This window comes from Schistocerca cancellata, chromosome 1 (assembly GCF_023864275.1).
Source record: "Schistocerca cancellata isolate TAMUIC-IGC-003103 chromosome 1, iqSchCanc2.1, whole genome shotgun sequence".
Taxonomy (NCBI): domain Eukaryota; kingdom Metazoa; phylum Arthropoda; class Insecta; order Orthoptera; family Acrididae; genus Schistocerca; species Schistocerca cancellata.
The window spans coordinates 1,154,037,258-1,154,055,212 of NC_064626.1; the positions used below are offsets into that span (position 1 = coordinate 1,154,037,258).

Genomic DNA, 17,955 nt, shown 5'->3' on the forward strand with positions numbered 1-17,955 from the left:
AAGTTTCCAGAGTGTCTTTTTACTAAGTACCACAATACCATACATGAAAACTTTACTCACTTATGAACAAATTGCACACAGGAAATATTTCGCTAAATATACTGGCACATCCTTTTATTGTTATTGGCACTGCATACTTTTACGCCAGTGTTTCATTAACAACAACCATTGTACACAATATTTAAAATTTGTTTTGTCTACACTTGTTCCATCAACAGAACAAACTCACCCTGTTTGTGGATATAGTAGTTAATGTCTTGTAGTGATGCCAATGCCAGAACTGCTAGGAATGCGCTGTTGAGGTGTGATGGGTTGGTCAGTGTGACATCATGGTCAGTCAGCAGATCTGCACTGCAACTGGGACTGCACAGCCGTGTAGTGTGTCTGACTGCAGACAGCTCTGTAGAGCTCATGCAGAATTACTTGGCCGGTGCGCAGAAATGCTTTCCCATTCTCAGGACTGTGTGAGTCCAGTCATCTGTTGCAGCCACCTCAGTTGCCTATCGCCTCTGCAGCTGTGAGCTTCCTCTGTTATGAATGAAAAATTGTCTGCCGACCTCGGCTAGACTGCCGGAATGGAGACATGTGCATTCACTGCAATCTTTCTCAAACAATTTTAAAGAAACTATGTGGTAAAAATCTTTGTCTTCCACACACCTCATAGCCTCATTCTTCAGCAACTTCATGATGAATTACCTATCATTTTGTAAATGGTCTTAGTTATGTGGTATTTCTGTATTTAGTAATGTACTGTACTAAATTCAAATACTTTACAATGAAAAATAGGTGTCTTATGAGTTTGTGTTTGGTTAATATTAGTCCACAGTCCACATGGTACTCTGTACAAAACAGAGCTAACATACTGAATTTTTCTGTACATTTGAGATGAGATCCATATCTGTCACCAATCTCAACAAAATGGATTGCATGTAGTGCACTCAGTTCCAGTCACCTGCACAAATGATAGTGGAAGTGAAACACTCATCTCATAAACAGTTAAGGATACATAAATGAATTTTTGGCAAATGATAGCTTGCAAAGCAGAGATTACTTTGCCACATAGCTAACATGTGAAACTTTCCTATCTTCCATGATGTACAGGTGACTGCGAATTTTTTTCAATGAAATTGTGGCAGAACTGCCAGAAAATATTAATATCTTTGCCTTTTTTGTACTTTGTTTTAATTTACTTTGGTTGTTGACTAGTTGGTGTGAGACCTTCATCGTGACTGTTACCGTGATTGTCGAAAACTATTTCTTTGTGTTTTGATTTATCGTGTGCCAATAAAATATTACGTAGTGAAAGTAAATGGTGTTTTCTGTGTTATAAGTATAACACTCGCCATAAAATAATGAAATTCTTCAAAGAACTATCGATAGATGGCGAAATGAGAATTAGTATGGATTTTGTGACACCATAAATGTAGGAAAGACATTTTTATCTTTTTTTATTTTTATTTTTATACCAAGCATGAGCTTTTCTTAAGTTGTTGACCTTCACTTGGCCTCAGTTGTATAGCTAGTAGAGTGTTCCAGGATTCTGTCACAATTGCAGCTGCATTAGCGTATTAGTGAGTTGAAAATGTACAAATACCACTGTGTTTTTGGAAAGAAGCTACTTTTAACATGGCAACAAAAGAAAGAAAAAGTGCGCAAGACAGGCAAAAATAATCACTCTCTCTGATCAAATTTCGGTGTAATCCTGAACCCTTTGTGTTTTCAGTAACAAACAGTTCCCTTGTCAAATTATTTGTTATACTGGCACAACCTGTTAATACAATCATCTGCAGACTCACTAGCTGTAGATTATAAGTTCTGAAAGATACGTGTTTGTGAAGGCTTACACTGTAGAACTGTACTTCCCCTACCGCACTGTCCCGTCAGCAAGGGAGGTGCCTCACCACTACCACAGACCCCTCCCCTACCACACCTTCTGTGCAGCTAGTGGCCAAGCAATACTGTGTGCACTCTGCTTCACCCCATCATCCATCATTACTCTCACTCGACTGACAAACCCCCCCCCCCCCCCCCCCCTTTTCCCCATGCCTCGTTAAGCAGCATCAAGGTTTTTCCTTCAACCACTTTGTGATTTGGTGCTACCCTCTTCCAATCTCCTCTCCTTTCATGGCCGCCCCATGTGCAGTGGTCAGCTTACATAACATGCTGACAGTGAGTACAGGTGCCTCATTGACATCAAGATCAGACAATCACGAAATTGTTTAAGGACATTTGCAACAAGAAGTCCATAGGTAAATGGTTTACACAGGTTCTTGCCACTTTTCCTTATGGGCAGAAGATTGGAAAAATACCTTTTAACTTAACATTAAAGCTTTAATGGATTGATGTTATATTTTCACCATTTTTAGTGGTCTTGTTTAGCCTGATTGCTATGCCTATCACAGATAAACTTTGTCTCCATGTAGCTATGGGATGCGTAATTAACTAATTCATTCAGATTCATATTCGAAGTCACTGCTCTAATACTTTACATACACATCAAATAATGACTGAACCAGTTGTATTCAAATATACAGTGATGCATAAGCTTTTTATAATACTCACATTTTTTTACAATAAACAGTGGTTCCCATCAGATCACTGAAGTTAAGCACAGTCAGGCTCAATATTCTAGTACTTGGATGGGTGAACATCCAGTCTGCCAAATGCTGTTGGCAAGCGGGATGCACTCATCCCTTGTGAGACCAATTGAGGAGCTACTTGATTGAGAAGAAGCGGCTCTGGTCACGAAAACTGACAAAACAGCTGGTAGATCAGTGTGCTGACTACATGCCCCTCCATATCTGCATCCAATGATGCCTGTGGGCTGAGGACGACACAGTGGCTGGTTGGCACCATGGCACCTTCATGGCTTGTTCGGGTGTAGTTTAGTTTAGTTTCTGTGCAACATCGATCTGGCAAATAGCTGCGCATTTGTTAGAAGGAATTTTGGGATTTCAGCCAGTTATCATCTTCTACATCTACGCCTACATCTATACTCTGCAAACCACATGAGATGCATGCCAGAGACTAAGTCCAATTGTACTAGTTACTAGGGTTTCTTCCTGTTCCATTCATGTATGGAGCACAGAAAGAATGATTGTTTCAATGCCTCTGTGTGTGCAGTAATTATTCTAATCATATCCACATGATCTCTATGTGAACAATACATGGAGCGTTGTAGTATATTCCTATAGTCATCATTTAAAACCAGTTCTTAAAACTTCATTGATAGACCTCCTCTGGATAGTACATGTCTGTCTTCAAGAGTCTTCCAGTTCAGTTCCATCAGAATATCTATGACACTTCCCAGGGATTAAACAAACCTGTGACCATTCGTGCTGCCCTTTTCTGTATGCATTCAGTATACCCTGTTAATCCTGTTTGGTATGAGTTTCACACACCTTGAGCAATATTCTAGTACTGGTTGCATGAGTGATTTGTAATCAATCTCACTAGTAGACTGATTGCACTTCCCTAGTATTCTACAATAAACCGAAGTGTACCACCTGCTTTATCCATGACTAAACCTCCATTTCATATTCCTACAAAATATTACACCCAGGTATTTGTAGGAGCTGGCCAGTTCCAGCAGTGACTCAATTGATATTAAGTCATAGTATACTATGTTGTTCGCTTTGTGAAGTGCAAAATTTTTCATTCCTGAGCATTTAGAGCAAGTTGCCAATCTCTGCACCAGTTTGAAATGTTATCAAAATCTGACTGAATATTTATGCATCTTCTTTCATATAGTACTTCATTATAGATGACTACATCATTTTCAAATAACTTCATTTTACTATTAAGATCATCTGCAAGGTTATTAATATATGACATAAACAGCAAGAGTGCCAACACTTCCCTGGGGCACAACCAAAGTTATTTCTACATCTCACAATGACTCGTCCATCCAAGATAATATGCTATGTCCCCCCTACCAAAAAGTCCTCAATCCAATAACAAATTTCACTTGATATCCCATATGATCATACTTTTGACAATAAGCATGGGTGCAGTACTGAGTCAAATGGTTTTCAGAAATCAAGAAACACTGCATCTACCTGGTTGCCTTGATCCAAAGCTTTCAGTATGCCATATGAGAAAAGTGCAAGTTGGGTTTCACATGATCGATGTTTTCAAAAACCATGCTGGTTGGCATTGAGAAGGTCATTCCATTCAAGATACAACATTATACGAACTTCCAGCAGGCTGGAGTAACTTGGGTCAGCAACTTCTGTTAATCAGTAGAACGAAAAACCATACCAAGTTGCAAATTCTTACTTTTGTTCATTCAGTGACTAGTTTCGGGCTAAGATCCATTTTCAGATCATCCTACAGGGCAGAAAACAAAATTTACACTCATGTATAATACATCTTCGGAAATGCCATTTTCGATTATGTTATGTAAGTTTGAAAAGGTATGTTCTGTATCTCTGGCACATGTTTGAAAATTTGCTAATAACTGTCATCGAATGACTAAGAGTAAGAATTTGCAACTTGGACAGGTTTTTCATTCTAATGATACCTGATTATGTTTAAGCTCAGAATATAGTCTAATATTCTACAACAAATCAATTTCAAGGATATTGGACTGTACTTTTGTGATTCATTTCTACTACCCTTCTTGTAGATGGGTGTGACTTGTGCCTTTTTCTAAAAAAGTAGGCATTGTTTTTTGTTCGAGGGATCTACAATAGATTATAGTTAGAAGACGGGCTAACTTAGCCACAAATTCAGTATAGAATTCAGATGAGCCATTGAAAACTGATGAAGACACTCTCTGCTCAATCTTATGTAGTGCATGATAATATTGCTGCTCATGCATCAAAGTCAAGGTGACAGAAGGACCCCAGTGCCCTGCGGCAGTGCCCTTGCTGGTGGAACTGCAAAGATCAACTGTCTTCAGCATTGCCACTCGCTGCAGGCAATACCATCAGCGCGTTATATAAGGTGGAGCGGAGAAAATCTTCATTAGTCTTCGATGGCACACCTGAAGATGACTGGCAGGTGTCCAGTTGAAATATCATGGAATGAAATTTACAATGACTGGCTGCAATCCTGAAATAGCTACAAACATTTAATTCGCTGGAAAAATTTTAAATTTCAGCTGCGTGTTTCTCAACAACCAAACATAATCAATAATTCTGAGCAGTTGACTTTACCTTCACTCAACAAAAGTTTTGTTTCCACATTAAACTGCCCAACTCTTGACCATAAGGGAAAAGCAACTCTAAACAACACTTTACTTAATGGATATAATAGAGGGAAACATTCCACGTGGGAAAAATATATGTAAAAAGAAAGATGATGAGACTTACCCAACAAAAGCGCTGGCAGGTCGATAGACACACAAATAAACACAAACATACACACAAAACTCTAGCTTTCGCAACCAACGGTTGCCTCGTCAGGAAAGAGGGAAGGAGAAGGAAAGACAAAAGGATTGGGTTTTAAGGGAGAGGGTAAGGAGTCATTCCAATCCCGGGAGCGGAAAGACTTACCTTAGGGGGAAAAAAGGACAGGTTTACACTCGCACACACACACATATCCATCCACACATACACAGACACAAGCAGACATTTGTAAAGGCAAAGAGTTTGGGCCCCTTTGCCTTTACAAATGTCTGCTTGTGTCTGTGTATGTGTGGATGGATATGTGTGTGTGTGCGAGTGTAAACCTGTCCTTTTTTCCCCCTAAGGTAAGTCTTTCCGCTCCCGGGATTGGAATGACTCCTTACCCTCTCCCTTAAAACCCAATCCTTTTGTCTTTCCTTCTCCTTCCCTCTTTCCTGACGAGGCAACCGTTGGTTGCGAAAGCTAGAGTTTTGTGTGTATGTTTGTGTTTATTTGTGTGTCTATCGACCTGCCAGCGCTTTTGTTGGGTAAGTCTCATCATCTTTCTTTTTACATATACTTTACTTAATGGATTAGACTCATCCTGTACTTTCTACTAGGTCCATTACATATCTACTCTCTGGCAATAATTTGTATAAGTTTCTCTCACTTAATGTGTAGTTTCAAATAACCAAAGATTACTTTTAGCTCAGGTAATCCTTCTGAGATTTATCTCAGAAGTGATTCTTTATCCTCTACTCACACTCCAATCACATACAAACCACAGTTGGGAAAGATTTCACTCTTTTGTCTTTTATAACAAAGCATCAATATACTGTGATTAAAATTACTTTGTGATTGACATTTCTGTGAGTCGAGTGGTAGGGGCCAGGAATCAGGTAACCACAGCTGTTTCCCTGGCTACATATGCTCGCTGTGTTGCCTGTTATGGGTATGCAAGCCATACCAGGTGACAGAGGCTGCAGGGTTGGTTGGGTGTCAGGTTTGGCAGGCCGATAGGCTGGGAGGATGAGGGAAGCAACACCAATATGCAGTGGTTTTTGCACGTTCAGTTGCACTGCTATAAAAATATCTGTATGCAAATCAGACAACACTGTGTCATCTACTGGTGTGTCAATTTTGAGCACAATAGCTAACGATAAGTTTGGTATTACTGTTTGGCTCAATGTAATGTGGGGAAATGCAGGCTGTTATGTGTGTACAGTGAGCAGGTGACTCAGTAACTGACCATGCAGCAGCTCATTGAAAAAAGTAGCAAACTGATTCTTCTCCACACAGATACGTCAGCTGGGTTGGTGGAAAACTGTGTGTTGTTTTTTAGGTCAAAGGAAATCACTGATTACCATGAACAAATGAAAGGGGAGACATTTCAGCAGTGGTTTAAGGAATTGTTTTTCACAAAAATAAGCAAACTTTCAGTAACAGTTATGGACCATGCCTTGTATCATTAGACTATCCTTGATAAGTCATCTGCAGTTGCTTGTAGAAAACAACACATTGTTGACTGATGCCAATAGGAAAACATTCCCATGTCAAACGACTATAGAAAGAGTGAATTACTGGATCTTGTGGCTCAGAATAAACCACTTTTATCTCTTTATGTTGTAGATGACCTGGCAGCCTTGGGGTCAGGCTGCCACCATTTCACAGCCACTTCAGTTCCATTCATCTCAAATGAGCTCAAGTTAAGGGTTCTGTGGAAAGGAACATCAAAAAATGTGTGCTATCAGAAGTGGAAAGATTAAAAAAGAATGTCACAAACTAGACTTTGTCATCAGATTGGTGTAATGTTGTAAGACAAACAAAGGAAGAAATAATGAAAGCATGGGAGAATTAATGTGTAGTGCAAAATAACACTGAACAATTTATTATTTCATTAATGATGACAGTATTTGTAGTGGCAACATAGACAATAGTGAAGATATAAGTGGCTGTTCATCTATTAGCTATACAACATTTTACCTAAAGTTCAATTGTGTTCACCATTTACAGTGTTCTTTGCTTAATTAGGTAATTTGCTATTTTGGAACATTTGTGTGACTGAATGCTTATCTTATTGCGATTATTCACCTATGACATGTGATTACAGTATCTTATGCACCACTGTCTGTACAGCAGCAGCCACCACCACTGCCCTCCCTCCTACCTACAACGATTTTGTAGCATGAGCACATGACATGTTGCATATGAGCTGGCAAATCCACTCCCCACCACCTCCACTTGTCAATAACAAAGTAATTTTTATCAATCTATAGCAACTAGTATGTTAATTGCAACACATTTCAACAGTTTTATTCTTTGCAAGTAATATACATCTTCAAGTCCTTCGTAAAGCATTTGCAGATATCTGATCATGTATAACTTTCATCGACAATAACTGGAACAATAAAATACATCAGTCTTTACGTTACTAGATATGAATATAAACAGAACTTTCTTTTTTACAATGTATGATACAATACATCACATTTTATTCTTACATTTACTGTTTGTTACTAAACAAAAGAAAAAAAACAGTGATTCAGCAAGTAAAGTACAATTTTCAGTGTCTTCTCTCTTCATGGGCCTTGACAGGTGAATGTTGCCTACAGCACCAGGTACCTGTAGTACTTCCATGATGAGTGAAGACTGCCATCCACTGTACATTACTTGCCATGCCATACATGTAACAGAAAACACTGCAAAAACAATTTTATTTGTACTTTATTGTAACACCATATATGAAATAATCATTTATTGGCATTCACTACCTTAGCACATGCCCCGAGGAATCATTGTGGAAAATAAGTCTTACAGTTTCCATGCTGTTACATTACTATGACCACTAACCAACTGTGGCAAACTGCAAACTTTGTCATTGAGTTGCTGAACTTGATGCACACCACAACACAAATCACCAACAGCTGCTTCACAGTGCGAGCTATTTGAAATACTCCCTTCCAGCACTAATTTCTCTGAACCACGCAAGAGGGAACTGTCTCTCCAGCATATCCTGCTCTTGCAATCCCTATGGACTAAACCTCTGCTAACCTGTTTCTCACAGCCTCACCACACATATTCCCTTCTTTTTCTGTCCACACCATTCCACCACCCATGAAGGCACTTTCTTTCTCTCTCTCTCTTTCTCTCTCTCTCTCTCTCTCTATCTCTCTCTCCCCCCCCCCCTCTCCCCCTCCCTCCCCCTGCCCCTCTCTCTCCTCCCACCCCCTCCCTCCCTGCTTCTCCTTTATCTCCCCTTTTTGATCCTTCTCCATGTCTCCCTCCACATCCCCACCTTCCTGTCTTCCTCCCCTTCTGCATCTCTTATACCCTCTGCCCTCTGAACTCCATTTGCCTTGTTGTGCAGCCACTGTTGAAAGATGTGCCTTACACCATCCCAATACCTCATCCTCATCTCCTGCATCCTTCCATTCCCCTTCCCACCTCTGTCTGCCCAGCCACCTACTATTGATAATCAACAGTCAGTCTTGCCATGGGCGTGGGAGTACAAATTTGGGTGTCTGTGTAGCTCTGTGTGTGAATGTGTGTACTTCTATTTGAGAAAGGGCAGTAGCACAAAAGCTAGTCAAATGCTGTTTCTGTTGTGTGATTGTATGTGCCACTGATCAGTCAGCTCCAGGTGAGTGGTTGCCTTTGTTTTACTTTGCATAGTAACTTTGAAGCATTTTTAATTTACAGATTGCAGATGAATTGATTGCTGCTGGTGCAGATGTCACTGCAAAGGATGACACTGGTAGGATACCTCTGCACTGGGCAGCTGAGGCTGGTAGTGTGGAGGTACTGAAGTTACTGCTTCAGAAAGCAGACCAGCAGACACCAAGAGGCATCGATGTGCAGGACAATGATGGGTGCACACCACTGCTACTGGCTGTCAGAAGTGAGCCTGCTGTAAAGCTACTTCTGTCTGAAGGTGCCAGTGTCAGTATAAGGAACCACAGCGGGAGAACAGCACTGCAAGCAGCCATTGATTGCCAGAATTATCAAGTAAATTTCTCTTTATTAAGTTTTTACTTTGTCAGAAGCCTAGTTTTACGATTTATGTTGGTCAACATTTACTTCTTATCCCTCCTTTGAAATTCATTTAGAAGGAGCAATGAGCAACAGTCAGTCAAACCTATGTACTTATATCTACAATAATTAATTTTTAATTACAAACTTTGCAAATAACTATTTTGCGTATGTTTTCATAATTTGTTCTCCCACTGTGAACTGCAACCAAAGGTTGAATTATTCATAAAACAAAGATTGTTCCAAAAATTAATTAAGTAATTTTCTCTACTTAAATTACTGTTATTGTTTGATGTACTTTTCTCAGTATCCAGAAGTATTCTTCTGCATGCATGAGGATATTCAGGTTTTAGCTTAAAATAGGAATGTTGAAATAATTTGTTGCAGACAGTTTATATTACATACACAATATTTAATTTCAGTCATTCTTACACTGCATGATATTTGTATGTGTCTGAATTTTAAAGAAATGAAATGACATCACATACACACACACACACACACACACACACACACACACACACACACACACACAGTACAGTACAGTACAATCACTTACTGACAACATACGTCTTCCACTATTAATTATTAACAAAGATGGTGCATACACCAAAGATAATATTTTACATAATAAATAACTTATTTATTGACAATATTTTCTTTGAAATTGATTTGAAATATTATAATTCAAATTTTTGTTCTCAGTGACTTCAAAAGGAGATCATGTTAAGTAATTGGATAGATAAAAAAATCTACTCACCAAGTGGCATGAAACACTCCCAATTGTTTTGGATAGTATTAATCACCAAGTAGCAGCCTAATATATGAGTTAGCTTGAGGAGCTGTTCGGCTAATATTCCTGTGGGAGATGTTTCGTATCAATGTTTTGGCTGCTGATTAAATAAATGAATTAACATAATTGATAAGATTCTGTTGCAAAAATAATTACTACAGTGTTCCACTGTAATTAAGTGCTATATTCTTGATTTTGCACTGAAAGTGAGGCAGTTACTCCCCTCGCCTTACAATTTAATGATAGCTATATTCATCACAGGTCACTCTTTGGTATCTTCACAACTGCTGTGTCCTCGTATTGTCATCTGCACAACATAATTTGGTCATCTTCAATGGTTGGCTCGCAAGCTATGTCATTTGGATGCCCAGCTCTTGCCCCCCCCCCCCCCCCCCTGCATCCTTCCCTGGCCCCCCTCCTCCTCCTCCCTCCCCCCCTCTCTCCAAAATATGCATTTCTGACTTGCACAGTGCATTAGTGGTCTTAGCTCCAATAATGGTGGGGAAATGGAAGGGGTATGGAATGGGAAGAGTGGGTTGCTAGGTGTACAGGGGCAAGTTAGAGGGCTACTAAGAGAAATGAATAATTTAATCCTGCACAGCAGATTAGTTTGAACTAAATTCTTGAAGTACTTTTTTATTTAATTAATTGAACATATTGCCAAGACTCATTGCAGCCCTGTGCTGATCTGTATGACAATGAAGTGTGGATGTGCTGAATCAAATATGGCAATGAATATGTAATTCCTTTTAGTCTGTTTAATTCTTTTGCACAAGATTGATTTCTGTGGTCTGAATTGCCATTCAGCAGTTAAGTTCTCTGTTGTGAGCTGAAGCCATAATAATTAATAATCATTAGTAAAAAGTAGGCTGAATTAAGTACTGATATATTTTATATTCAATGAAATTATAAAACCTTCAGAGTTGTGCAGAAGTTTATTTATATTTAAGTGGTGACCAGTTTCGGATATTAGCCCATTATCAAGCCATGCACATAAGTGTTACCATGTGCAGTGGCCACATAGTTTCTGAGAATGGCTAAGTGCAAGATACTATTTACATATGATAGTCCAGTGCTGTGTGCAGCAAAACAATCATGCAATCTAAAATAACGTATGCAAATAATACCTTGCACTTAGCCACTCTCACAAACAATGTGACCTGTATACAGATATTATGGCAGCATTTGACTGTGCTAGAGACTTCTTAAAAGTACCACATGCTGTAAAACTATCCACCTGGTCTGAATGGCCACTGCCAAACTGTGGCCAAAAGTGAAACAGACCACCCAGTTGTAGAATTTGTTGCACAGCATAATTTGCTTGTTTTCGATGGCTGTTTCATAAACCATGTCATTTGGATCCCACCTTCCTAAACAACAGTTTATGTGAGTTTGATGGATGGGATGTCTCCCTACAATGTATCCTTTGTCCAACTTTAGTGTCATTTCCACACTATAAAATGTGGAATTCTCTCAGTACCAGATGGGGCTAGTTCATGCCAAGTCCAGAGTCAGTAAGGCTGATGGTGGCAAGCATGCAACTATTAGTAATGAGAGCCCAGTATATGCCTTAGTACAAAGCCAAGTAGTGTGTTTCCACCACATGCACACAATTCAAACAGAGATCATTACATAAGTCCAGTTTCCAGCAAGGTTCACATTAATAAGCAAATTTCAATTGAATAAGGCTTCGGGTACCATTACAGTGCGCCAATCTGCTGCTGCGCCATCACTTATTTACTGTAGCAAACCAGTAGCTCCAGATGTGATATGTACTTACCAGGACCAATTTGCTCATGCCAAGTCTCAAACATGTTTGAGACTAGTACAACTCTTTGAACCATATAGTTTCATTCGATTAAAGCACCTGTGCCTGTATTTCAGATAGGATCTGCCATTTCATTCAATGCTGAGATGCTTTTCCAATATAGTTGGAGAGCTTAGGAGGAATACCAAGTGGGCTGAGGTGTGAATGGGAATTTGGATTAAGGAGGGGGGTGCTTGGATAGTCTGCGCATTTGTGCAAAGCCAGTGTGCCAGGGTGGTGTACTGGTTAGTGCAACTGCCTAGTGAGTGGGAGTCCCAGGTTCGAATCCCAACTATGGTACAAATTTTTATTTGTTGTTTCTGTCTACATATGTACATCATATAATTATGTCTATAATAGAGGGAAACATTCCACGTGGGAAAAATATATCTAAAAACAAAGATGATGAGACTTAGGCCGGTATTACACTATCAAATTTCTTTGTCCAATATCTTTGTCCAATATCTTTGTCAAAGATATTTGATAGTGTAATAGGGACTTTGTCAAATGTCGTCCAATATTTGATCAAATCTAGGGCCTCGCTGTATATTTGATCAAAGAAACCGCTTGTCTTCTGTTCACTGCAATGTGATATGTTACCACATGGAGCGCCAGCATCGCTGCAGCGTACTGTCGTCTGTAGTGTTATTATAACCATTGCCGGTAAATACAATTGGTGTGTGCCGACAACTACAAAATTAATAGAGATGTCTGAAGCTGATGAGGCACTTTACAATGTGAGGCACCCTGAATACAAAAATAGATTAACAAGATTGGAGACCTAACCTGACCTAACCTAACCTAACATAACCCTCTCCTGTAGCAAGGAATCGGAGTGTTACAGTGAGCCTGTCTTCTGAAGATGTAGCAGTTCTTAAGTGAATATTGTGCTTTGTGATATGAGGATACACTTCATTGAGCACATACAGAAATGTATGCTCATCCATTCTTAAGTAATTGATGTACGACTTGACGTCTTCCACTGTAAGCTCATGTAACAAGTTTTGTTGAATGCTTTTATTGTGTCGTCGTAAAACCCATGGCTTCACCCAGATTAGATTACTTTTTCATTCCATAGATCCGTGCTGAGGAGAGCCTCGTGGATGTGGAACATGTCGATTTTTTTAAAGCTGAAATAACAATACTAATAGTATGAATAAATACAATACATCATTTGTTTCTATTAAAAATTTCGCCAATGGAGTAGAAGGAGTTAGCCAGTAGTAAGTCTTTCAGGCTCCTTTTAAACTGATCTTTATTTCTAACTAAATTTTTTATGTTTCCTGGCAAATTATTGAAGATGAGTGTGCCTGAGTAGTGGACCCCTTTTTGAACTAAAGTAAGTGCTTTTAAGTCCTTGTGCAGATCATTTTTGTTCCTGGTATTGTATGTATGAACTGAGTTGTTTGTTGGAAAAAGAGATCTATTATTTACGACAAATTTCATTAAGAAGTAAATATACTGAGAGGCAGTAGTTAGTATACACAGTTCTTTGAAGAGGTTTCTGCAGGAGGTCCGTGAATTTACTCCACAAATAATACATATTACAAGCTTTTGGACCTTGAAAACTTGTTTGACTTCAAGATTTACCCCAAAATATTATCCCATATGACATTGTGGAATGAAAGTATGCAAGCTTTTTCATTTTTATGTTGCCTATGTCTGCTAACACTCGAATTGCAAATACAGATTTGTTAAGGCCTTTCTGCAGTTCTGTGGTGTGCTTCTCCCAACTGAATTTATTATCAAGTTGTAATCCCAGGACTCTTAAGACTGTCAACCTCATATGTATGGTTCCAGTTTTTTCCCCACTTCTTTTCCGCATGTGCACACAATGCAATTGGAGTACGTAGAACTGCTGGGGTTAATAACAAGTTGTTGTCAGCCATCTTGAACTTTGACGAAAAATTTGATGACAGTGTAATACCCCCTCTAGCGCTACGTCAAAGATCTTTGTCAAATATATTGGACGGAATATTGGATCACATCTTTGATCAAATCTTTGACAAAGAAATTTGATAGTGTAATAGTGGCCTTACCAAACAAAAGCACTGGCAGGTCGATAGACACACAAACAAACACAAACATACACACAAAATTCTAGCTTTCGCAACCAATGGTTGCTTCGTCAGGAAAGAGGGAAGCTGAGGGAAATACGAAAGGATGTGGGTTTTAAGGGAGAGGGTAAGGAGTCATTCCAACCCCGGGAGCGAAAAGACTTACCTTAGGGGGAAAAAAGGACGGGTATACACTCGCACACACACACACACATATCCATCCACACATATACAGACACAAGCAGACATATTCAAAGGCAAAGAGTTTGGGCAGAGATGTCAGTCGAGGTGGAAGTGCAGAGGCAAAGATGTTGTTGAATGACAGGTGAGGTATGAGTGGCGGCAATTTGAAATTAGCGGAGATTGAGGCCTGGTGGATAACGGGAAGAGAGGATATATTGAAGAGCAAGTTCCCATCTCCGGAGTTCGGATAGGTTGGTGTTAGTGGGAAGTATCCAGATAACCCGGATGGTGTAACACTGTGCCAAGATGTGCTGGCCGTGCACCAAGGTGTGTTTAGCCACAGGGTGATCCTCATTACCAACAAACACTGTCTGCCTGTGTCCATTCATGCAAATGGACAGTTTGTTGCTGGTCATTCCCACATAGAAAGCTTCACAGTGTAGGCAGGTTAGTTGGTAAATCACGTGGGTGCTTTCACATGTGGCTCTGCCTTTGATCGTTTACACCTTCCGGGTTACAGGACTGGAGTAGGTGGTGGTGGGAGGGTGGATGAGACAGGTTTTACACCGGGGCAGTTACAAGGGTAGGAGCCAGAGGGTAGGGAAGGTGGTTTGGGGATTTCATAGGGATGAACTAAGAGGTTACGAAGGTTAGGTGGACGGCGGAAAGACACTCTTGGTGGAGTGGGGAGGATTTCATGAAGGATGGATCTCATTTCAGGGCAGGATTTGAGGAAGTCGTGTCCCTGCTGGAGAGCCAAATTCAGAGTCTGATCCAGTCCCGGAAAGTATCCTGTCACAAGTGGGGCACTTTTGGGGTTCTTCTGTGGGAGGTTCTGGGTTTGAAGGGATGAGGAAGTGGCTCTGGTTATTTGCTTCTGTACCAGGTCGGGAGGGTAGTTGCGAGATGCGAAAGCTGTTTTCAGGTTGTTGGTGTAATGGTTCAGGGATTCCGGACTGGAGCAGATTCATTTGCCACGAAGACCTAGGTTGTAGGGAAGGGACCGTTTGATGTGGAATGGGTGGCAGCTGTCATAATGGAGGTACTGTTGCTTGTTGGTGGGTTTGATGTGGACGGACGTGTGAAGCTGGCCATTGGACAGATGGAGGTCAACGTCAAGGAAAGTGGCATGGGATTTAGAGTAGGACCAGGTGAATCTGATGGAACCAAAGGAGTTGAGGTTGGAGAGGAAATTCTGGAGTTCTTCTTCACTGTGAGTCCAGATCATGAAGATGTCATCAATAAATCTGTACCAAACTTTGGGTTGGCAGGCCTGGGTAACCAAGAAGGCTTCCTCTAAGCGACCCATGAATAGGTTGGCATACGAGGGGGCCATCCTTGTACCCATGGCTGTTCTCCTTAATTGTTGGTATGTATGGCCTTCAAAAGTGAAGAAGTTGTGGGTCAGGATGAAGCTGGCTAAGGGAATGAGGAAAGAGGTTTTATGTAGGGTGGCAGGTGATCGGCGTGAAAGGAAGTGCTCCATCGCAGCGAGGCCCTGGATGTGCGGAATATTTGTGTATAAGGAAGTGGCATCAGTGGTTACAAGGATGGTTTCCGGGGGTAACAGACTGTGTAAGGATTCCCCTACCTTCTACCTTCTTCCTCAAATTCACAAACCCAATCATCCTGGCCGACCCATTGTAGCTGGTTACCAAGCCCCCACAGAACGTATCTCTGCCTACGTAGATCAACACATTCAACCCATTACATGCTGTCTCCCATCCTTCATCAAAGACACCAACCACATTCTTGAACGCCTGGAATCCTTACCCAGTCTGTTTCCCCTGGAAACCATCCTTGTAACCATTGATGCCACTTCCTTATACACAAATATTCCGCACATCCAGGGCCTCACTGCGATGGAGCACTTCCTTTCATGCCGATCACCTGCCACCCTACCTAAAACCTCTTTCCTCATTACCTTAGCTTCATCCTGACCCACAACGTCTTCACTTTTGAAGGCCAGACATACCAACAATTAAGGGGAACAGCCATGGGTACCAGGATGGCCCCCTCGTATGCCAACCTATTCATGGGTCGCTTAGAGGAAGCCTTCTTTGTTATCCAGGCCTGCAAATCCAAAGTTTGGTACAGATTTATTGATGACATCTTCATGATCTGGACTCACAGTGAAGAAGAACTCCAGAATTTCATCTCCAACCTCATCTCCTTTGGTTCCATCAGATTTACCTGGTCCTACTCTAAATCCCATGCCACTTTCCTTGACGCTGACTTCCATCTGTCCAATGGCCAGCTTCACACGTCCGTCCACATCAAACCCACCAACAAGCAACAGTACCTCCATTATGACAGCTGCCACCCATTCCACATCAAACGGTCCCTTCCCTACAGCCTAGGTCTTTGTGGCAAACAAATCTGCTCCAGACCGGAATCCCTGAACCATTACACTAACAACCTGAAAACAGCTTTCACATCACCGCAACTACCCTCCCGACTTGGTACAGAAGCAAATAACCAGAGCCACTTCCTCATCCCTTCAAACCCAGAACCTCCCACAGAAGAACCCCAAAAGTGCCTCACTTGTGACAGGATACTTTCCGGGACTGGATCAGACTCTGAATGTGGCTCTCCAGCAGGGATACGACTTCCTCAAATCCTGCCCTGAAATGAGATCCATTCTTCATGAAATCCTCCCCACTCCACCAAGAGTGTCTTTCCGCCATCCACCTAACCTTCGTAACCTCTTAGTTCATCCCTATGAAATCCCCAAACCACCTTCCCTACCCTCTGGCTCCTACCCTTGTAACTGCCCCCGGTGTAAAACCTGTCCCATGCAGCCTCCCACCACCACCTACTCCAGTCCTGTAACCCGGAAGGTGTAAACGATCAAAGGCAGAGCCACATGTGAAAGCACCCACGTGATTTACCAACTAACCTGCCTACACTGTGAAGCTTTCTATGTGGGAATGACCAGCAACAAACTGTCCATTTGCATGAATGGACACAGGCAGACAGTGTTTGTTGGTAATGAGGATCACCCTGTGGCTTAACACGCCTTGGTGCATGGCCAGCACATCTTGGCACAGTGTTACACCGTCCGGGTTATCTGGATACTTCCCACTAACACCAACCTATTGGAACTCCGGAGATGGGAACTTGCTCTTCAATATATCCACTCTTCCTGTTATCCACCAGGCCTCAATCTCCGCTAATTTCAAATTGCCGCCACTCATACCTCACCTGTCATTCAACAACATCTTTGCCTCTGCACTTCCACCTCGACTGACATCTCTGCCCAAAATCTTTGCCTTTGAATATGTCTGCTTGTGTCTGTATATGTGTGGATGGATATGTGTGTGTGTGTGTGTGTGTGTGTGCGAGTGTATACCCGTCCTTTTTTCCCCCTAAGGTAAGTCTTTCCACTCCCGGGATTGGAATGACTCCTTACCCTCTCCCTTAAAACCCACATCCTTTCATATTTCCCTCTCCTTCCCTCTTTCCTGATGAAGCAACCATTGGTTGTGAAAGCTAGAATTTTGTGTTTATGTTTGTGTTTGTTTGTGTGTCTATCGACCTGCCAGCGCTTTTGTTTGGTACGTCTCATCATATAATTATGTCTCAATGATATAAGTATCTTCTCTGATACATTGGTCTGCTGGCATTTGTCTTTCAGGAGTTTGTTGAAATCAGAATCGGCAGCAATAATTTTAACTGGAACAGTGATTACATCCCAATTAGAATATGAAAGTGGGTAACTGATGCTGAGAGGGCAATCACAGGCTGAACTGTTGT

At 41.1% G+C, this 17,955-nt stretch overlaps 1 protein-coding gene across 1 annotated transcript in view; it reads left to right on the top strand.

Moving 5' to 3' along the window:
• The window catches only part of LOC126093250 (serine/threonine-protein phosphatase 6 regulatory ankyrin repeat subunit C-like), a 289,268-nt gene that overhangs the window by 236,126 nt on the left and 35,187 nt on the right, over positions 1 to 17,955 (top strand). The window contains exon 14 of the mRNA XM_049908709.1: positions 9,030 to 9,335. Coding sequence (XP_049764666.1) covers positions 9,030 to 9,335 — 306 coding nt within the window. The remainder of the gene's footprint in view (positions 1 to 9,029; positions 9,336 to 17,955) is intronic.